We start from the raw sequence: 23331 nt of genomic DNA on the forward strand, positions 1-23331 counted from the left end.
CAGAGCAAAGTAGCCAGGCAGGACACTGAGATGTAGCTGCTTTTTAGTAAACTTACTTACACTAGTGGGGAGATCAGACTCTGCCTAGATGCAAGTCTTGGGGTATGAAGACAGTGGTTTGGCCATGACATTTGTTATCAAGTTTCTCAAAAAAAATGCAGTCGAGATATCTCTCTCTCTCTTTCTGTTAGTCTTTCACAAATACTGATTTACATCCTACTCAAAAATTAGGAATATTTATCTATGATTCTAAAAATATTTTAAAATCTTTAAAATTTTTAAAAATCTATTATTTTAAAAAAAAAATCACTCTGATATGGATTACCATGTTGAAAGAAGTAACGCAGAGGAATGAGCCCCACAGATTGTACCTCTGCCTGGTTTCCTGATCTGTTCACCGGGATTGTAGCACTCGTTCACTGAGAGTTTTTTAATGCTAGTGATTCACATCTACACCAGCATGGACCTGGAATTATTCAAAATACAGGTTTCTTCCATCAGAATCTTTGGTACTGGCTGTAGCCATTGCCAGACTGGTTAGGACTCCCTGTAGAGCCCAGACTGCCATGAGGTTTCTGGGGTTCCTCCTTCACATCTGCAGCAGTACAAATTACCCAGAAATATCAAATTTTTACCCAAGTCAGTGTGGCAGGGAGCCTCAGATAGACAGCCTTTCCTGCCCCTTCTCTGCAGGGCTCGTCTTAAATCAAGGTGCCCCTTTCTCTCTTTCATGAGTCTCACGAGACATCATAGCAGCGTGTGGGACTGAATCTCACGTGAAACCAAGATCTATCTGCCCCTGTCATTTTGATGGGAGACCCTTATCTTTCATTTTAACATAGAGTTTAGCCCAGCCTTAACCTGCAGGTAGGGACTTGAGGCATTGCTGTGATCCAAATAATAAGCAATGCCTTTATTCTAGCTGCTCTGTATGTGACCAATTTATCAGGTATCAGTTTAGCTTAACTGGATTTACAGCAACTCATTGCTGTTATATCTGTAAAGGAGCAGAGCAAACCAGGGAACTTGGATCCCAAACTAAAGGTTTTCTGTGAAATGCTGAGCTGCTTAATTTCCCACTGAAGGTGGTGAGTGTCAAAGGAAAAAATCCTGTGGCACCAGGGCATGTAAGAAAAAAGCGCAGGATCCATCTTGCCTTAAACAGTTTCTGTGTGTGACTTTTTATTCCCTGTTCTCTCAAATTCTGTTGGCAACATGCATTTCAAGCCCTTACCTCACCTAGGAAGATCTACCTGTAAGCAGGAGCTGTAGAGAGCAATCCCAAATCCTGATTGCATTTTTTAAAATCAGATTTCTGCACCTTGTATCCTTTACCATTAAAACAGAGATACTCAGTAGTGTTCCATGTGGTGTCAACAGTGTCCAATATTGTTAAGGAGATGCATTGTACATTTAACTCTAATTTATCCTCCCATTCTTTTCAATTAATTTGTCCCAACTAAAAAGTACCTTTACAGAGAATGACATGCATAAAATTTAGCAGCATCCTGGTACAAGTTAGGTTAAAGCAACCTACTGCTGTGTGACTGTCCTGTAAGGGCAGCAGGAAAGATCTTTGCTGCCAAAGCAAAGCAGCACAATGTACCCTGGACCATAGCTTAGACCAGCTGCCATCATCTTGCTTATGGGAGGACTGTGAGATAAATCTTTCATTTCCTTGTGCCTCAGTTTCCTCACTGGTCTACAACTTCTGGGTAGAAGTGCCTTGAGAGCTGACTTGTTTTGCTGCCCAGAGGAGAGCTTTCACTTTGTGTTTATGTTCATGTTATTGCTGCTGGCAGGAGCAGGATAGGGGTATAGCTCCATGTGCCAGTCTGGTTCCTTGTGAAACTTCTGCTATAAATAAGCAAAAGTTGGCATTTGTAGTTATTCCAGCCAGTTGTTCTTTTAGTAGACAAGAATTGCTTTTTTTAAGTAAAACTGACAGCAGATTGCAAGCTCCTAGCTTTCCAGTCTTTCTGCACCCATGACCCCTCATATCTCAGTCTGTGCACAAGGATGTATCAGCTCTTCTTCTTCCCAGCAGAGACCTGGGCTTGACAGTGCCCTTGCTGAGCGTAACTCCAGAGCAGCCCTGGTGATGCCTGCAAGGTTCTTGAGCCCAGGGCCGGGACAGTTTCTTAGCTCTGACCTACATCTCCAGCGTGGCTTTCTTTTTTTCTCCCTTAAACACAACACCTTAATTTTACCATAGACATGGAGATGGCTGATGGGCTATAACAGCATGTGCAGGATAGCCCTCTCATGAACTGTGTTCTAGCCTCCTGTACAGTTTTATAAAATACTTCTGGATTAATTAAATGAGCGATACTATAAAACAGAAACAGCAAAAGAAGGGCTTGAAAAAGTAATATAAACCACACCAAGATTAGTTTTATTTTGACTGGTATTTATGTGTAACATTCATTACATAGAGAACTCAATCCAGTCATGCACAGAACACAACCCCTACTGATATTCATGACTTTCAGCATATGGTTATCATTTCCCCCGGTTCTTTTTCCTCCTCATTCTTTTGCTTTTGAATAAAGGGCAACTGACAGTTGCATGTTACTGAATTTACTTATTTAGTATGAGCCCATTACTCTACAAAGGGAGTTTTCCGCTGTATTCTGCAATAATCTGATAATAGTGAGTTGCACTGAATATTATAGCGTGCTTACATTTAATTAAGCAATGACCATTTGTACTCCACAGACTCAAGCTCCCTGTGGTCCTAAAGCAGAAAGGAAAGTCCTTTAGGAGATATGCCAATCTTTTTTATTTCCTCCACCGTCTTCCTGGCTTTCTGTGAATGCAATTATATGAACAAATAAAACGGCTTGACTGAATTCCCCTACGTGGCAAGCCCCTTTCTGCTGATAAAGCCACTTGTGTGTGCCATAATTAAATGAGAATCTTAATATTTAACTAAACGTAATAGGCTGTTGCTTTGGCACTTTTGTGGGGGCTGTGCTTTTAACAGAGATGAGCCAGGCTTTTCAGAAGCAGGGTGAATAGTCATTGAACCAATATACTATTGCCGAAGGATCTGTGAAATGTATTAACTGGGAAGGGCATGTTTTTGTGCGGTGCCTGCCTATTCAGCAGAGGTGGGCAATGAAGGCATGATAATCAGGTACCGTAAGCATTATTTGAGCAGCCATTTATCAGTGTGACCCAAAAGAGAAGTTACAGTCGATGAAACCCTCAAACCCTCCTTGGGTTCATGTGGCAGAGATGACACCCTAGATCCCCCTGGTTCAAACCCAGCCTGATGCCATAGGCATGAGCACTGCAATGGGGTCCCCAAACCAGGAATCACTGCCACCACAGCAGGATCCCCCAGCCCTTGAATCCCTCCCCCATGCGGCTCAGGAGCCTCACCATCACTAGGAGCCATTTCCCACCACCTAGGGCATACAACCTGAAATGTCTCCTAAAGATGGGCCCTTTCCGTACCAGCTGGGAAGGACTTGCTCTTTCTGATGTTGGGGATGGACGCTTTTTCTAGAAGAGGCACAGCAGTACAGCACATGGCCAGGATGTGGGGTATAAAAATCCTGGGAAGGAGGAAGGAATCCTCTGTTTCAGTCCCAGAGAGTCCTTGGATAAGACACACAAGCAAAATGAATGATTCCTGAAACACTCTGAAAGCCAAGACTGCTCCAAAACCTGATGTTGCAGGGTTGTATGACCTTTGTCCACTCTACTCTTCACATGGCTTTCCTTCCTGTGGATTTTCTCTTGTGTAGCAGTACAACCTGGTCTTGAAGCCCTCCAAAGTCTCCTCCCTTTCCCCATTTTTTATGAGTAACTTGAACACAGACATTCTTCACTTGATATCTAGTTTTGCATGGCAGGTAAATGTCTGACTGGAACCCATAGTACCGCCTCAACACAGAAGGTCACATTCCTATTTGCTGTAAATCAGCTGAATGGCACTGATTTCAGGAACGTAGCTTTTTTGCCACCACAGAACCTGGAAGAGGTTTCAAAGACTTAACTAAATTAGATGTCTGTGAGGACTAGAAGGAAATTGTTTCATAAGGAAACCTGTGTTACAAATATTATGGTGGCAATAAAATGTTAAAATGCTTTTTCACAAACAATGCCAAAAGTTTTTGTGATCTTGTCCTTCTTCTTTCAGAAATTTTTGAGCTGGAGGTAAATGAAAATGTGCAGCTGACTGTAAATGACAGGCAAATGCCTAAGGTAGAATACATGGAAATCAAGATAGATGATTATAGTAAGTAGCACCTTTCCTCCCTCTTATTTTTCTTTTTTTCACTACTATTGCTGTGAAATGATACAGTCATCTTGGCTAAACTGGCAGGAGGAAAAAACGACTTTGGCTCTCAATAAACTCCCGCAGTTTGCAAAGCACTCTCTTAGGATGTGCTACATAAGGAGGTTATTACAGAGACAGGATTTGGTGAGAATGCAGCTGAAGAAAGGCAAAATGATAGGGCTGGGGTTTTTTTTTCCTTTTAAAATTTTCTTTGTAGAGAAAATAACACTCCAGGAAATGACACGATGTGGTGCCCCTGTTGCTCAGGGCATTTGCCCTAGCTGGACTGGTGTATTATTTGAGATGGGTTTGAAGTGGGATATTGTATGGGCTTGCTGGCTACAGCTGTGGCCACCTTTCACATATACAATACTGAAGTGCAGTGAATGAAGACAACTCGCCGATGACTGCCCTTCGGGGCCATTCACAATTCTTTGAGAAATCCAGATCATTTGATAGGGTTGGGAAAAAAACAGCTTTGGGGGAAAAGCCAGAAGAGATTTCACCTGGAGTAAAGAAGGCAGAAACTTGGAGCAGTTATACCTGCAGCTGGCGCATTATGTGTACCACTGGTGTAATCATTCCCCACATATCTATATGCCAAATAGGACAGAGGGAAAGAAAATCCTAATGGCAAACAGCCAAAGTTTTCATTTTCTGCCTGTCTCTGTAGTTGTACCTGAAACAACCTGAAAAGCACCTCCTTTGGCTGTAAGCAGATATTTTACCTGTGTCTGGAATATCCACATACTCAGATTTGTGCAATAGCTCCCCAAAATCCCAGTTTGTATGTATGGTGGCAATGCTAAAAAACACCCCAAAGACCCTGGGTTCAAAGTATGACCCATAAGACTTCCCATGCCAAAAGGAGCGTGCCTCCCAGATGAGATGCAGCGAAGTGAAAGCAGTGAGGTGTGATGGATGGCAGGTTACTAATTTTGACCTTTGCCAGGTGTTACAAATGTGAAGCAAAGGCTGAGAGACAGTTGCCATTTGAAAAGCATCATAATGGCCCTAAAATGTCCTGCTTGCCACATGGGCATTAGGAACATAAACCCGTGCATGAAATAACAAGAACAGAAGTGCATTGCCAGGCCTTATGGGCAGGAAAAGATGGGGAAAGAAGCTGTCATAAAAATCACATCTTTCTCCACTGTGAGCCGGTTCATAGCGGCACTGGCAGCTTATTAGGAATAACTCAGCTTGATGCTAAATTTCTTAACTGCAGGTATCATTGAAATGCAATTCTGGTCATTTAACCTGAAATATATATATGTGTGTGTGTTTGTAATAAATACAAGTTGGCCACAGCTGTGTGGCTGTTCTTCTGTGTCGTCCCTGTATTTTCAAATCTTTGGGCTTAACAGCCTTGGGAACGCTGCACATAGTGCTTAGTTATATTTAAAGTCAAGCGATGGCCTTTTTGGCCGTCCCTGGGCCATTGATCCAATTTGCAGCTATTAGCATTCAGATGGAATAACTAATTAGGCGGAGTGTCAGACAATGATTGCAAAGCAAACCACTTAAACCGTGTGGTTAATCTGCGTATTAATCTACTGAAAATGCTCCTAATACTGATTTAATTGCTGGGCCTTTGCTAATCTGGATTGTAGTTAACATTTTTAAAATAAATGTGCTGTCATTAATGCAGAAAGCATCTGTATGGCAGTGTTTTTGGCTATTGATACAAAGCCATAGGAAGCAGTTAAATGAAGCTTTGGTGACACGTCCCTCACTTACATTGGTTCAGTACCAGTTTAACAAGATGGGCTTCACCTCCTGTTTTACAGCAAAATTAAGCTCTCTGGAAATTAGGATTAAAATACATGCTTCTCTATCCATCTTCACACCATTATAGCAAAATAATCCTATTCCCTCCCCCAGCCACCATACTTCATTGGGTTTTAAATTATCATTTTCATCACTGATTTTCCCCCTCCTCTGCTGCCCTGAAATATTGATTTCTGGCTGCGTCACTCATCCAGCTGCCACAAAGGAAAATGATAGCTATTGCCAGATGTTAATTGGATGCTGTAAAAGTGATGCATGAGTGAACAGCTCGCGCTGTGCTCCAGATCTACATTTCTTGTCACCTCGGCTAGCATAATATGGGTCTTTTCTTTGACAACATCTGTGTTTCTAAGGTGTTATTTACCAGTACCTCTGATGAAATGCCATTTTGTTCCTGCTCATAAGGGGCCAAAACACCAGAAAAATCCATTAGAATTATGTCAGCACTCCCACACTGAAGACATGTTTTTATTTGATTTTTTTTTTTTGTCTAGAATTGCCAATGCAGATCTTAAAGCCAGCAACCTTTTCGGACACTGCGCACTACCCCCTGCTTTTGGTTGTGTAAGTTTTTGCTCGTCCTTTCTTCCTGTTCACATTATTAGGGCAGCGTGAAAACCTCAGCCATGATCAGAATGTTTTAAGATTTTTTTTGTACAATGAATGCCAGACCACTTTAGCACCTAAGTCCAGCATGTTGGTCCCTACCCCATCTCACCTTGGAGCAGGGAGGGTCTAGGCATAAGTCCCTTTTCTCCCATGTTTGAGCTAAGGCTTTCAGCTCCCAGGAGGGTGCCCTAGTGAAATCCTGCAGAGTAAATTGTAGAATTTTGTAAAGTTGTTCCACTTGCAATTCAATAATTTTGGGAGCAGAAACAAGAGGAGGAGGAATAAAAGGTGGACATTGATTTTCTGTGCTGGTGCTTAGAGCACTCCCCTTGTGCATAACAGGTAGTTTTAGAGTGGGATGCGGTCAGCCTTACTACAGCCTAAATTTTAGATGCCCTCATGCAGCAATTCTTCCCATATAAATGCTGGTGTTCCCTGAAGTGACAGTAAAGAGAGAGCTAGAAACCTTTGAAGATCTCCATGGCGTTAGCATTTATTTTAGGTAGGTAGGATTTCCTCCTGGCAGGCATAGCAGATGGGTATTTCTGTATGCAACATTTAGTAATAATAATACACGTTGCTGCGCTTTTTCTGGTAATTTGGAAAGAAATTGGGGGAGGGAAGTCACTGACCTTGGAAGAACCTGTTTGGCCCTGGCTACATCCCACTGCATTGCTTGCTCCCTGCCAGGGAACACCCCACAAGAGAGAAGCCTCATGCAGGGGTGACAAATGCCCAATAAATGCCTGAACACCATCCTGCACATCCCTCCATGAAGGACAAAAACACAGCAATAAGCGTGTCATTACATCACAAAATTACTGCAGAGAAAATGTACTTCATTATACGAGTGCTTGAGGAAGATTGGTACTCATCAAGCTAACAGCACTTGATTAGGCTGCCTCTGAAGCTGGATGTGCCTGGGTCTCACTTGAATAAATGCAAATGACTAAAGTCACATGCACATTAAAATCCTGCAGTGTGTTGCCTGATGTCTCTGAGAACCCCAGAAAGGGCAAGAAGGAGGTGGAAGTGCCAGTGTCTCTACAGTAATCCCAGTCCTAAAATATTACTTATATCATCATCATCATCTCTTGATTTTTCCGAGCTCTCTGGCTGAAGTGGGGTCAATATTTCTTGAGACAGTGCCCCTGTACAGGATCAGGCCCTAAGCAGAAGCATGAAGAGGGAGTCATGCCCATCCCCTCCCCTTACCCACCAATTTTGGGCCAACCTGGGCTTTTTTATTGCTGTAAAAGTGTCCTTTCTCTCAGTACTTGTGTGAAGCAGTGGTGACAGAAGTGATTGACAGCTCCATCTCGAGATCCCTGAGGGAGAAGGAAGGTCTGGGCTGGGTGAATGGGGGCAGTAACTGAAACCCCAATGCTTGCCAGGAAAGGAAAGGACGATTGATGTCTCAAGCCTCATCCAACGTATTTTGGCAGTGCCAGCGCACCCCAAAACCAGGGTCCTCACAGAAACCCACGTACCAGAAAAATACCATCTTTGGGGAATGTAGAAAATAGATATAGATTAGAGCAGGTGTAAAAAGGGAAAATTCAACTGACTTCGGCATCGCTGCCCTGATTTACTCACACGAGGAATCCTGCCCAGTAAGTCATGTGCTTGCTAGGTTTGTTCAAAGCTCAGCTTAGCACAGCGATAGTTGCTGTTCAAAGAGGGAGGCAGAAACCAACCTGCAGCATCTAGCCCAGCCTCAAGACCTATCCCACACACCAGCCTTCTGCACATCATTGCAGAGACTGATGTCCCCTTCTTGAAATCTGCCCTGCCTTACAGTGCATGCGGGAGCTGCCTGTCCCCTTTGCCAGAGCAAGGTCACGGCCCCCAGGAGAGCATTTCATCAGTGCTTGGTGCCGTTGCCTTTGCTTGATGCCTATTTCTGTTTCAGGGACGGGACACCTGGCAGCCAGATTGTAACGGAGAGATTTGAGGTGACGTGGGAAAGCGTCATGGTCAGCTCCCACAACGCCATCGTGCTGAAGTTCGACGGCCGCGGGAGTGGCTTCCAAGGCACTAAGCTATTGCACGAGGTTAAGAGGAGGCTGGGCCTTTTGGAAGAGAAGGATCAGTTGGAAGCTGTCCGGTGAATGACACTGTTATTGAAGAAAATAATTCATTAATGATAATTAACCCAAGACTGTCATTAGTCCTGGTTGCTTTAATGGTGTGTAGGCTAGAGCAAGGAGATGGGAGGGACGGACAATGTGGTCATACAGCTGTGACCAAGTGATGGCACGTGAGAGAGAGCTTATGCCAGCCAGTGCAGAGGGAATAAAAAAGCCTTACACAAAGCTAAATTCGAGCACAGTTATCTGTATCACGTGTTCAAAGCCTATTTATTTTTAGCTCTGTACAGTCATTCAGCTACAAACAAGTAAGCCTGAATATCAGCTCCTACATTAATTTTTTGCTGGCCTGGCAGTTGGAAAAAATCCATCTTTAAACCCTTAAACTTTTTAAAACAGAAAAAACAGTGCAAAACCCTAAATGTCAAGTCCTGTCATATTGTCAGATTTATTCTGCACATAATCACACTAAAACCACTATCAGAATAGTGCAATAGCGTCACCTTTATTATGACTTTCAGAGGTAGAGCAGGTTATTTGTTGCCATTGCTTGGTTAAATCCAACACAACAGGTTGCAAGATTAAATCAAACAGAGACTCATGTGAAAGCAGCTTGTAGCAGTGTGAATTTAGATTGTCTACATTGTTTTTCTGTGGCCACCCCAAATTCAAGCTGATAAAAATCACACTATGTTTGCTATGTCCAAGGGAAAAATATTTTTAACCCATTGTTTCTCCTCTCTCATGTTCTAGGACAATGCTGAAGGAGCATTACATTGATAAAATGCGAGTCGGTGTGTTTGGGAAGGTAACGTTTTCCCGTTGTTCCTCTGTGCTGTTCTAGTTGGCTGATGTGGCTACGCAGCTGAGCTAAATCCTGATTTATTGAATATGTCAGTGGTGACTTTTTTATTATTATTTATTTTTGACATAGACTGCTTCTTGCTCAGAGATGTTAAAGACGAAAGCTTTCATTTTATCAATGTATTTGACAATTTTTTTTTAAATTAACTTCCAAGTGCAGAAAGTGACTATTTATCAGAAAATGCTGTCAGATAATTAATTATTTTTTCCCCTTGCAAAGTTTCATTTCATTTTCATCTTGTCCCTTAAGGCCTATGGGAATGGGGGTAGATCTAGCTTGTGTCGTACAAACGTACAACAATATTGATTTCTGAGGCTGATTTGCACCGCAGTATGTGCCCGGCTGGGAAACAGCAATTGCAAAGTACACACAGCTTGAAATGAGAATGGGACTGTGAGTAGAAATTGTTTATTGTGGGAGATACAGGTTTAGAGTGGGCGAAGAGAGCGGCGCATACAGCAGCACCCCTGCAGGGAATTGTTAACAGGCTGACAGCAGATGCTGAAATTGTGACATCCGTTTTACATAGCAAAAGACTGGGGTAATATTTTGGAGAGGTAACACACCTGATTAGACCTACAGCCATAAAGTGGGATGAAAAGAGGCAAGCTTTTGGGCACACAACCCTCCTGCCTTCAGGAGAGGGCAAAGAGTATAGAGCTCGTCTTCAGCTGCATCTGCCAAAGCCAGGGAAACGTCCCTTGTTTCATGTGTTTTTCAGGGCAAGGTATTAAGGGCTCTGTAATGGCTGAGTTTGCTGCAAGGTCTCAGCTGCCCTGTTTCTGTACCCAGAAGCAGCAGTGCCTTGAGGCAGGACCGCTGATGCCACTGCCTTTTTTGTGTTCCAGGATTACGGTGGCTACCTGAGCACTTACATGCTTCCAGCTGGTGAAGAGAACCAGGTGTTCGCCTGTGGAGCTGCTCTTTCCCCGCTGACAGACTTCAAACTATATGGTAAACCCCATCTCAGAGCCCATAGACCCTCTTGCTGACCACAAATGATGTTTCTGCCCTAACTTTTCCCATTTATCTTCTCTTTCTTCCCCAAGATCCTGCCTGGTTTTTATTTTGTGTCTTCTTAGGACTAGCTATAAACCCTTTTTTCCCGCTCAAGATAAATTTTACTGGCCCCAGTGGGACCAACCATGGTGGTCAGCCTAATAAAATAACTTTTATTACTCACTTCTTTTAAATAAAGAAGAATTGGCTCTAGACCCCTCCAGCCTCTGACACCAACTTGCACCACTCCCTTGAATGTGCTTCTTTCTTGCCTGAACCATCCATTCATGGCAGCTGGGGCCCAGCCCGCTCGCCTCGTCGTCTCTCTGGCGGCAATACTCCACTGCACATAGCGGTCCTTCCTCTCAAGGACACCAGTTCCCTGTGCACTTAGTGCCAGTGAAAATCAGGGGACTGCTATGAAAGTCAGTGGTGTTAAGCCAGCTCTCAGGACCCCTACAGTTATCCCTGAGAGCAATGGGAGCTTGCAGTAGACTGTTGATGGGAGATGGCCCCAGGTGAGAGGAGAAAAGGACACAACATGATAGTGCTCTTCTCTCATATCTTGGCTGCTCTGATGAAGAAAAAGGGGTCTTCTGTGACGTATTTAGAAACCATAAGTATATGGTGATAATGAAAGACTGTAGTATCATGCATATTAGTGCATTTTCAAAACCTTTTAGAAATATGTCCTCTGTAACTAAGGCAATGCTAGAAAATAAGACGTTTTTTAGTATTTGCAATATCTGACTCAGAAGCACCAGTATATTCACCTATGATTGAAAGAGATGTTTTCTTTTTTTCTTTTCAAGCTTCAGCCTTTTCTGAAAGATACTTGGGCTTGCATGGGATTGATAACAGAGCATATGAGGTAACTGCCTGGACACTGCATTTCCATGATAAAATGTGAACGGGGTTTTAACTCTTCCTCAGTGTGTTCTCTTTTGGGGAGGGAAAAAGGATCTGCAGGATGGACTATATGGATGGACTATATATAGACTATATAGGCTATAGACTATATAGACTATATAGTAAAACTCTATATTTAAAAGGCAGCAAGGTGTCCTTCAGCCTGCTTACTGCTTTTCATATATTAATAATAGTGATGAATATGTTTTTTATTGATTAGCCTTCATGACTGCCTCGCTAAATTGGGTAAATACAGTTATTCCAGTTTTACAGATTGAAAGAGCTGAGGCTGAGTGACCCAGATGTGCCCAAGTAGACACAATGTCATGATCTCCTTTAAAGATCATCCCAACGGTCTTGCCACTTTCATTCTTTCTGAGCTATAATTTTTGACCCAAAATCATATGAAGCTCAGATTCTCTTGGCTTTTTCAATGTAAGCACAGGTGTGATATTTCAGGTAGGTAGAACTCTGTGTCAGCATTGAGCAGGACATGGAAAAGGAGACATGGCACCAGGTAACAAAGATGTTGTTTAACACGTATGATGGGATCAGTTGGTCCATGTCTTCTTTCCTTCAATTACTTGGAGGAAAAACCTCATGAGGAGTAGTCACACAAACAAAATTTGTTATACAGAAAACATTGTTAAGCCTACCAAGCCTTGCCTTCAGCTAGAAGACATGAAGGCAGCAAGGTTTGAAACTGTTTTCTTACGGAGAAGGCAGGTAGCACCCTGTGCCCCTGCAGTGGAGTCTTTTCTGGCTATCTAAATACTGAGTTCATTGTCTCTCAGGTTTTGCACTTGTGATCTCTAGATAATTTCAAACACTTTTAGTCCTTTTAGAAATCTGAAGGCAGGTCAGCAGAGGTGAAAGCAAGGGAAAATATTCCAGAAAAGAGAGCTTTGTATTGCCATGAGCTCTTTGTGCATCGAAAAGCTGGCCTAAGCAAATAGTGGTATTTTCGGTTGACTTGCGATTAACTGCTAGGAACAGCACCTGAGCTCTCTGCAGAGCATGGCACTGTTCTGGGTACAGGCCCTAACTGATACGCATCTCCTACTTACCACAGCTGAACCATTCATTGTTTAGGGAGAAAAATTGTTGCTAACCCACGGACCAGACATGAACTTTATGAAGGTCACATAATTCAAGACTCGATGTAGAGTCCAGAAAAGCTGTATTGTCATGTGGTAGGTTACAACTGAGGGAGCGGAAAGGAAGGAGCCATATAGGGGGAGAATGAAGTGCAAGGTATGTGCATACGCCATCACAAGACTTAAGCATTGCAAACAGATATCTGAGGATGAGAGGACTCATTAATGAAGTCCAACAATAGAAGGAAGATCAGAGGGCACCTTTGCTAAATTTGCAAATGCTTTCTAAGTCTGTACAGAGTGTGGAGCTGCAAGAAAGCCAGAACAGGCCTGCATCCACCAAAATTTCCAAAAACTTGCCTCTAGTACCAAGGAAATATGCAGAGCCACTTTTAATTTTCAGGGTTGCTTAGTCTTTTAAATGAGGAGATATCCATGTAATCTGTAATGCAAAATGGCAGTGACCTTATTATCTTAATAATACATGCCAATGTTTTTAGCCAGCTAATTAGACCTCCATAGCCAGGCATGGAAGGTCCTGTAACTGTTGGAGATGCACTTCTCTATCTTCTGTGGAAACCACGTAGGAGAGTGGGAAGATGAAAACAAGTAGAAGACAGGACTGATACAAGGGTGTCTTAACTGGAAAATACAATAACTCATGTAAGTGAGAGCTAGGGCACATGCATTTAAACAGTGAAGGAAACAGGAATTTAAGCTGAGATAGCTGTTCTTCCCTGCCCCCCTATAAAGCAGTAACATCTGTGATTCAAGGCGTACATTCCTTTTGCCACTCCAAGCCTTTTTTGGAGCCTTTTGGAGTCTCCTTGAGACATATATTCTTCTGAGCAATGCAGCATAAAGTGGAGGTGTCCTTCATTTCTCTTACCCAGCACCATTTGCAGTCACACAGATTTGTATTTCCCCAGTGCACCTGAAAGGCAGTTGGGGGCAAAGGCATTCTCAGCAGTGGACACTTGAATTTAGTATCAGAACTTAATATCCCCTGGGCTGTCAGGGCTCATTGAGGTTGGCTCTCAAACCATACCAAAGTCACTCCAGCTCTCTGAAGTGTTCTTCGGCATAGGCACCTGGGCACACTTTTCATCAGTGTTTTGTATTCACTGGAAAATCACTTTGACATTTTCCATGTGTTCTGTAGTTCAGGATTTTGGTGAACATTATCAGAACAGACGAGGGACTCTGACCTCTTCTGGCTGCTGATACTGAGGCTGGAAGGACAGGGTGGGGGTCTGTTTTACCTTCAGACTGATTCAAGTAGCCAAGAGAATATGCTGTGCTGGTATCTGCTAGTTATCCTTGTGATGAAATATCAAATGGAATTAAGTACTTCTATTTTCTCCATATAAACTGCTAATTTCTAGCAGGATTTTTAATCTTATTGCAACTTTTACCTTCACAGATCACCAAATTAGCACACAGAGTCTCATTACTGAAGGAACAGACATTTTTGATCATTCATGCAACTGCTGATGGTAAGTTAGCCTATCATTTGAGCTCATTATATGTTTGGGGTGGCTTTGATTTTTCTTAATTAAATTTGCCTCTTCAATGATTGTAATCTGTTTTTACAGAAAAAATCCATTTTCAGCATACTGCGGACCTTATCACACACCTAATTAGGGCAAAGGCTAATTACAGCTTGCAGGTACAGTATGTGTTTCCTTTTTTCATATTTGAACAGTTATTTCCCAGTTTGAACTCAAACTGCTGTTACGAAGCAAGCTTTGAAATGCCACTTGAAAACTCAGCCTGGCAGTAGAAATAACACCAGCGTATAACGTGTTCCTGTGTATGAGGTGCTTATTTAATACCACTATTTTGGATTGGACAGTTGTTGAACAGTTATTAAATTACAGATAATTAAGTTTTGAGAGACATATCTCTAAGGAATTGGTGCCTGTTTACTTTCTTTGGGAACAACAGGCTAAATTCAAGATGAATTAAAGGGAAACGGGAATCTAAATTAAATCAAACAGAAAAGGAAAGAAATGTCTCTTAAATCTGACATCCCACTGCGAAAGACATGCTCTGGTCTGGAAAGCCCCTCTTTCTGCTGAATTACATCTCTGATTTGCTGAATGGCCTGTGGCCAAGCCGTTAAATCTTCCAAAATGAACCCATCCACCAGCCATGGGGATGGTCCCTGACCTCTGCTGCATCTCAAGCCACAGCCAGGAAAGTGCGACTAGCCCAGGATCAGGCCATGCCGTGGACCATACTACAGCTCACAGTACAGATGGTTGTGTTGCAGGGCCCAAGTCCTACTAACGCTTGATTTACTGAATACCAGCTCCCTCTGGCTGCATTTCTGCAAAGCTTCATGTGATGGGTACGCTCACTCCATCATGCTCCAAAGGCAGATAGGCTGGAGCACAGACACAGGAGCTAAGCAACGAGCGCCGCACGGATTGGGTCAGCACTCCGGTGACTGAGGCACCCCTGCATATTTCCCAATGCAGAAGCATTAGCACTTTAGAGCTTGAAGCCGCCGATGGGCTAGAGGCACCTCAAAGATTAGTTGAGGACTGAATAGAGGGTTGAGGGATCTACATCTTGGACTGAGGTACTCGGCAATGAGACACCTCAGTCCTGCCTGCAAGGATCCAGCCCTATAAACTCATGCTTTCCCCCTTCAACATCCTGGTCTAGACAACCCGTTACAATCCTCTTGCATTCCTTCAACACATGCAGAACTTACCCGTTTCATTAAAATGGAAAGTTATGTTTAAACTATTTCATTTCTAGCTTCCCACATTTTTTCTATTTAATTACTTTTCCAGCAAGCTTTATTTCAATTTTTTTACTTAATGAAGTTTTTTCTTTAAAGCCCTCGTTTTAACCAGTAACACCTACTGCCTTTTCTCTGCACATACTTGCAATGGATTTTTTTCAGTTTTCACAAGGACTAAGCACTGTTATTTGTAAGTGTTGCCTGGTTCTGCTTAGCCTGAACTTGTTCAGAATGGAATTAAATAGAAAACCCTCCCCAAAAGAGTTCCTTCTGAAGGAAGATGCAAGTCTGCGCTCAGAGCACAGTGGTGCCTGGATTACCCTGGACCTCGTGTGCATCGAATGGAAGACGTGCAGTGCCAAGCAGGAGCAATGGGTTCACAAGCCAGCTCGAGTTGCACATACGGGTGGTCAGTGAGCCTTTAAGCTCCTAACAGTGTGTATTTCCTTGTTTCTTTGCAGATTTACCCCGATGAAAGCCATTACTTTAGCAATGCAGCATTGGAGCAGCATTTGTACAACTCCATCGTCAACTTCTTTGTAGCGTGTTTCCAAGTTCAGGACAAACTCCCGATAGCCCCACTGAAAGAGGAGGAAGATGACGATTAACTCTACTTGTCCGTGCTAAGCACAAGGCAGATGTCTTAACAATATGCAACTGGATCATTTTCCTGAAGAAAGAGATGTTACGTTGTTAGCATGTATTTAAAAGAAAACTGAAAGCAGCTCATCTGCTTTACTTGACAGCAACTCCTTCCTAAATGGAAGAACATTAAGCATGGTGAACTCAGCAGAAACTGCTGTCTGAAATTAATCCATCACAACCAACACCTTCGTTTTCTTTTTTATTTTTTTTTCCCTTTTTTTTCTTTCTTATTCTGTTTGCCACAAAGTGACTTCTAGTGCGAAAGTGGCAAGACATTGAACTTGAAGGAACACGCCAAGAAACCGCTCTGAGGACTGGAAGATCTAATGTCTCTCTGCATTCAAGCAATCAAGCAGTAGCAGTGAAATCCGTCACCCATATTAAGGTTACTATAGTTAGCATCACACTGTCAGAAAAAAGATCTAACCTAATACATAGAAAAGATTATAGCACAATTATTTTAAAGGATACTGATTCATACATACTTGTCTTCTCTTTCCCATATTCAGAAGGTTTCTCATTGCTATAGGACACACAAATTCAATTGTACAAAATATTGCTATAGTTACGCTGATCTTTACCTTCCTGTAATTCTGTCTTAATTTTGTATAGCTTTTACTTCTGTTTTCATTGGGTCTCATGCTTACTTTATTAGCTTCTCAGCTTGTTCTGGATGGGGAAAAAACGTACACCGAATTAACTAACTCACTTTAGACCTTAGGGGCCTAAAGAGGCAACGGGGTCAAGGTACCCAGACATTAAAAAATCTATTAGACTAAAGCAAAGGAAATCTCACTCTCATGTCCCTGGCACAGCCTTTGCCTGCACGACTGAGTATTTTCTTTGGAAGCCTTGAAAAATATTCACATAAATAAGCTAAATCAGCTTAACGTTGAGGTATTTTTATTGTACTATAGAAAAATACGCGGCGATCACCATTATTTTTTTTCTTCTTTTAGTGTTCGAACAATAGGTTGGCAGCCTATTGGGAAAAGGGTAGATGAGGCTATGGTAGCAGGAATTTGTACCAGATACTTCACAGATCATCTCATAAAGCCATTTAAACAGAACCAATGTGCAGAGATTTATTGCACATGCTGTCTGTGGCTTAGTTTTATTCCAGGTCAATGATTAGCACATTCCAAACACATTTAATTATCTCTTCTGCTCACACTAGCATAAAAGAAAACAAATGGGAGCATTTTTACTTTAAAATATCTAACATTTCATTACAGTGGTGCAAAGCAACTTTTAAAACTTCTTGTGAAAAAATCCAACTCTCAGAAAGAATTCCAATATTCATTCACTTCCACTTACTGCATCATAAGAATTTTGACTAGTGTCGCTCCTTGTAAAATATTCTGACCAAATGTACAGCCAGTATTAATACTGTATATTTCATTTTGTTGTATATAAAGGAATGTAAGTCAGTTATTCGTCAGGTCCCCAATCCAATATTAGTCTTGTGTTCAGCATGCATGCGATAACACTTCTTTGCTGATCAGGACTCTTTAGAAGTACTAGCTTGGAAATATAACAATTAATGTAATTTCTTTTCTTGTTTTGACAGCTTGAATGTCAATGCCAGTTCCTACTTTTTACATAGTACTGTGGGTAAACTCACATCCTGACAGCAACGATGATGTTTCCATTGTGTTCTTTAGTGTGTCTTTTTTGTTATCATTATTTTAAGCTTTGAATGTTGGTTGTACTTTGACCATCATGAAAAATATATTGATAAACCACAGAAATGACCTAGTTCGGTTTTGATTATCTTCTTTAATTTACAGTGCATCGACATTGTGTGAACAAGAACTACGGTATAAATCTGCTTTATCCGGCAAAATGCCAAATAGACAATAAGAATGCTGCGTGTCCAGTTTTTGCTACACTGAACAGGCCCAAAAGCCTGAAATGAACTTGACCCAAGAAATGTAAAAATCTGCTCTGTCCACAATCTTTTGTAGAAAGAACTTTAGGATGTGGCATGGTAGTGTTTGTTCAATCATGGAATAAAACATTATTTTACCACCCTGGTTGCTACTGCTGTTATTTGGTGTTAAGCCCTTAAATGAGCATTGAGTTGCTGGAAGTGGTGTTCCTGGTTGAACTGAGCCCAAACTCCAGGGTGCAGATCAGAAAAATTAAAACAAGTCTTTATAAATAAATACACATTGCCATTTAGTCTGCCTGTAACCTTGGTAAATGGTGTCACCATGGTAAATGGTGACTGCTTTTGAGGACAACATGTAGTAGCACCAAGTGGGTTCAATCGCAGTGTAGCAGTTCATGAGAAGACCCCCATCACCCGCTAGTCTTTGGTGAAAATGCACCTTCCCTCCCTTTCTGCCTGCTGACCCCGCTGCTGGAATACTTGCTGACCTGGCACACGGGCTTCCTAAGGGCATCAGCCAGGCATGACAGCTTGACCAAGGGGATTTTTGCTGTTTCATCCTTTGTCCCTCTTCCCAAAAGCTGAAAGTTTTTTGCGGGTTATGAAGTGGGAACAAAGCACTAAGACTTAATGAGGCTGCCATAGCGGAGTTTTGTGTAGATGGTTCTCCACCAGGAAAGGGGCAAGCAAGAGGAGGGACTCGTACCACCCAAATTCAGATATGTTTCCCTTCAAGCCAAAAAGAGAGCCATATACCTGCCAGGGCTGTGCCTAGATGCCTCCCTCGAAGGAGTGGCAGCTTTTCTGTGTGCCTGTTTTGCACTGCTGGCTGCGGGGATGGGAGCAACTATCCCAGACTGAAACAGCTGGGGGACAAGTTGGGGGCCATCCCTAGCTGTCCCCGTAAGAGTATTTCATGGACTACAAGATCATCTGGATGTTCCTACACCTTCTTTACACCTGGAAGGGAAATCCTTTCATTTCACAGATTTCCTAGGAACATAGGGGGTTTTGCTCAAAATAGAAGTCCTGTACAAAACAGAAGACTGTACCCTACAATACACTGTCCAGTTCATCTCAAGCAATAACTTCAGGAAAGTTTTAAATCTGCACAGACTTCTGTGTCTCTAGGCCTAATAAAGATACAAGAGATCTTTTAACCTTAAAACACTAAATCATGAGGCAAGGCTGTGATGCTGAGCAGCTACTTGGAGGTACAAGGATGACAAGGGTGCTTTCCAATGGCACCGTGCTGACTTGCTGCACCTCTTCAACATCCAGGGTGATGTCTCATCAGCTGATACCAACTTTACTGAACAAAATTCACAGGAAGAAAAATGTAATATTTCACAGCAAAACCAAGAAATTATCGTGGACACTTACTCTAACCTTTGTTGCCAGCAAATCAGGAAACAAGAAGCTTCAGCACTGGTACAGGCAGATTGCTCTAGTACAAAATAGCTTTGCTGTTATTTTGCTTAATTACCTAAATGTAACAAATATTTTTTTATTGTCCAAACAAATCAAGCTCATACTCGCAACGAACTGACACTTCTGGATGCCACAATGTTCAACTGTGGCATCCCAAAGCAGAAGAGAACTAATGAACTAATTCAGAAGGAAATGACAGAGGGAAAAAGGAGGCATTGCTTGTAGCTAATTAACAACGCCAGGCAGCCAGCCATGTCTGTAGCTATCTATGGGTTCAGGCATGGAGCATATAAACCCATCCAAGCTCTGCCCATGAGCTCAGGCCAAATAAATGCTGCATCTCTGAAGGGTGGGAAGGAAAAACAATGAGTGAAGTAGAAAGGTTATGTGGGATGATCACAACAACTTTCCCATGGGAAGACCATCGTAAAGTGCTGTTAGCAATGGCAAGAAATGGGTATTTAGTGGGGGAGACAAAAGGAATGAGGCTGGTGCTACTACCCTCATGGAGCTGTGCTGGTACTTGGAGAGGTGTTCATGCTTTTGCTGTCATGCTCATGTTGTCTCTCCAACTCTCACTCAGGTTGGCAGTGGTAAGGCACTGGATGTTTTAACTTTGCATATCAGGTCATACGGCACATCTTGTCTCTTCCTGACCCAGCTGTTTGCTTATTTCTATTTTGCTCTCCCAACTTCGGCTCCAGGCTGGAGGCTCAGAGCAGAGCTAAGGGCACATGCTAAGCCCTGTCTCCTCTTCCAACTTCATCTTTCTGTCTTCTCCCCATTCAGCATAGCTACAGTCTGAATACAAACCCAGCACCCTGTTGGAAACTAGGAAGAGACAAATATAAAAGCAGCGTGTGAGCCCTCCCACTAAGCCATAACCAAAACAAATTCTTTATTTTAATAGCTAATTCATGCTTGGACAGTGTCCTTTGCTTGGTACTTATTCTTTTGCTGTGACAGAATAAGGAAGAGAAGATCCCCAAAGATGGGTTATTTGTCTTCCCTATTGCACCAGGCCAACTGCTATGAAGGCACGTGCTGGTCTGGCTCTCCCCACTCCCACCATCCTGCTGGCCCTCAATCCGCCTGGCAGCCTCAGCCTCTCCAAGCCTGTGGTGGGTGCAGAGCCAGGCAGCTCAGAGAGGGAAGGGAGTGGGTGCTTGGGAAGGATAGGAGACCGTATCATATTCAGGTTTTGACAAAGAACAGGCTAAGCATGGAGAGGCCTGTAGCCAACTAGCGTGCCCAGTTTCAGTGCTTCAAGTTGTGAAGGGTCCCACGTTACCCTCCCACTGCACCCTGCAGCTGCTGCAGACAGATGGAACACTAAAACCCAGGGGGGCTCATGCCTCTGCTGTTGGAAGAATCCATCAGTTTGATATAGCCCTGGGCAGGACATCTCGCATCACCTACGGCAGGCGCCAGGAGCTCCCCTCCACAGTGGCACAAGCCACCAAGCAAGCATATACATGGAAACAAGACTTTGGTCTTCCCTCCTTTTAGGCATCCTCCACCTAACTCAGCTCCAGAGCCAAGGGGAAAGGATGACACATCTAGCCTGCATGGCAGGAAAACTGGGTAAGTGGTGATCCCGCTCTCTGGGAGCAGCTGCCAACGTCTTTGCTAAGCATTAATCTTCAACTGCCTCAATGTCATGACATCAGTGTGACCCTGTGTCTTTTCTTAAAACATCTCAGTGTGGGACTCAGGTGTTTATATAAGGACTAGAGTTTTCCTTTCCAAAACGAGCCCCAAAAAACCTGTTGTCTGCAGAGTTTTTTTGTGATTGTAACAACCTGAAAACACCATCTGGCTTTTCCACCGCTGTTCAAGAAATGAAACACCAAGAACATCCTGGTTCTGAGTACCCTGAGCTGGAATCACCCTGGCTGACCGACTCCAAAGGGGACAGAAAGAAAGTGGAGGGGCCTTTGGAGACAGGGACCAGTGGAGGAGGAGAAACCACCCCTGCTGCTACTCTTGCACCAGTGTGAGGCAGCTGGGGACAGGTCTCCAACCCCTCAGCTTTGGACCTGTCCCAGAATGGGGGAACCAGCTTGTCCCCATCCCATGGCTGGATGCAGGACCACCCTCCCAGTGCCGTCTTGGGTCCTTTATTTGGCCACAATAATCAATGTCCTTTGTAAGCAACAATTTCTGCTACAGCAGTTGTGTAGCCAGCAGCTGTGAAACAGAAGATTGAGAAATTCTTTGTAAAATGGATTTTTTCTTCTTTTTTTCACTTCAAGGCATTCATTTAAAGCCTCATATGAAGCTACACATTCTGTCTCCTCACTGGTATAACAGCTTTAATCAAAACATCCATTTTCATGACCAAGAGAGAAGAGTAAAAAGCAAATTTAGATTAAACAAGGCCCCAGGAAAACACAAAAGTAAAGCATGCTCAAGTATTCCTGTGGAATAGCAAGGTTTCCCTCCAGTTTTTTTTCCTCTTTCCTTCATTATAAATGTACCTTTCAGGTCATTTTAAAGCAACGAACAACTCTTTCAGTGAGCTGCTGTGAATGCTCTCATCTTTGCTTGAAAATGCACCCAAGCCTTACACTGCCGTTGCAACAGCTGCTGTCAATGCCCTGAAATGTAGTTTGTGCTGAGCGTTTCCAGTAACTCGAGCCGACAATGTGTAGTGGGTATCGGTAACCAGCCTGCACAAGCTCCTGAGTACCTGCTCCCCACTGCCTCATCTGGGAGCACCTCAAAGTTGGGGAAGTCCTTCACCTGGAAAATCAAACCTGGAGAAAAAACACAAACAAGGCAAATCCTCTGCTCCACATTCTGCTCCAAGAAACCATGGGAAAAGAGTGCAGAGACTCAAGAGCCCAGCAGGGCAGTACTCTGCCATAGTTTCTGGCTGACTTTTGTTCCCTTTAAATTCACATTTGGATGCACAGAAAGCTGGAAATTCATGCCTGTACTTGACTCCTTCTTCATCAAAGCAGTGTAGCCAACACATGAGGCACAGTACACATGAGGCCATGTAGCTATCACGAGTCTGGTACGCACCCAAGTTACTGCCGCTTACTAAAAAGTGTTGCCGAGGAAGGAGGAGAGACAAAGGAGAGCCCAGAGATGAGACAGCCCGTCCTGAGATGCAGACCCTCCCCTGACATGGTTAGGGTTGTGCCCATGGAAAACACAGAGATCCTCCACCCCAGATGTTTTCAAACTATGCACTAAGAGAGGTCCACGAAAGGCAGGGGAGAAAAGCAAGCCTAACACCAGTCAGCTTAAATTTACTAGCTAGTGAGCCTCAGTGGTAAAGCTTTAGGAGTCTAGAAATCAAAGTGAGTTGAAAATGGCTGAGATCTGGTTCATGGCCATTCCCCCAAGGCAGAGGCTCTGAGCTGCTCATCACAGCCTGCACCCTCGGAGCTGCCAAGAGCAGCAAGCGGTGCATGCGCAGAGATATTGAGAGCACCGGGGGAACAGCAAGGGAGACAGTCTCACCCAAAAGCTGCCAACCAAGCCTGCAATTTTAACCTGCACCTTGCAGCTGGGAAAGTTAATGGTCACTGAGGAGATCAGCAGTGGCAATGTGAGCAGTAACCATGTCAGCAGTGCAAAGAATTGCACTGAAAGCCAGAGAGGGTCTGGAGCAATAACAGGGATGGAAATTCCCTCTTCCAGGCTAAAAATACCACAGCTGGCATTTGTCAGCTGTTGTTGGTGATGGTGTTGTAGGGGAAAGGATCAAACAACGTCCCAGCTTTGAATGGAAACCAGAGCCGGTGCATTGTCAGCATTTTTCATCCTTATCAACTTATCAACAGTGGGCTGCAGTTCTTGAAGAGGGATTTTTTGAAGGTAGAAGCCCTGAAAACACTAAATTCAAACCTCATTAACTGCATAGGATTTATCTGTGATTCAGTAGACTTCTGTTTTCACTGTGATGATTCTTATAACTATATAATTTATGAGGAAATTGGGA

The 23331-nt window shown here is 43.2% G+C and overlaps 1 protein-coding gene across 3 annotated transcripts in view; it reads left to right on the forward strand.

The window, feature by feature from the left end:
- DPP6 (dipeptidyl peptidase like 6) overlaps nucleotides 1-18078 on the forward strand; it is a 578451-nt gene extending 560373 nt beyond the window's left edge. For all 3 annotated transcript variants that reach the window (XM_075082347.1, XM_075082346.1, XM_075082348.1), the window contains exons 18-26: nucleotides 4151-4249; nucleotides 6577-6646; nucleotides 8604-8798; nucleotides 9535-9589; nucleotides 10495-10600; nucleotides 11458-11516; nucleotides 14075-14147; nucleotides 14247-14320; nucleotides 15868-18078. In XM_075082347.1, coding sequence (XP_074938448.1) covers nucleotides 4151-4249; nucleotides 6577-6646; nucleotides 8604-8798; nucleotides 9535-9589; nucleotides 10495-10600; nucleotides 11458-11516; nucleotides 14075-14147; nucleotides 14247-14320; nucleotides 15868-16014 — 878 coding nt within the window. In that variant the 3' untranslated portion in view covers nucleotides 16015-18078. The remainder of the gene's footprint in view (nucleotides 1-4150; nucleotides 4250-6576; nucleotides 6647-8603; nucleotides 8799-9534; nucleotides 9590-10494; nucleotides 10601-11457; nucleotides 11517-14074; nucleotides 14148-14246; nucleotides 14321-15867) is intronic.
- Nucleotides 18079-23331: the final 5253 nt, after the last annotated feature.

This window comes from Phalacrocorax aristotelis, chromosome 2, assembly GCF_949628215.1.
Source record: "Phalacrocorax aristotelis chromosome 2, bGulAri2.1, whole genome shotgun sequence".
Lineage (NCBI taxonomy): Eukaryota > Metazoa > Chordata > Aves > Suliformes > Phalacrocoracidae > Phalacrocorax > Phalacrocorax aristotelis.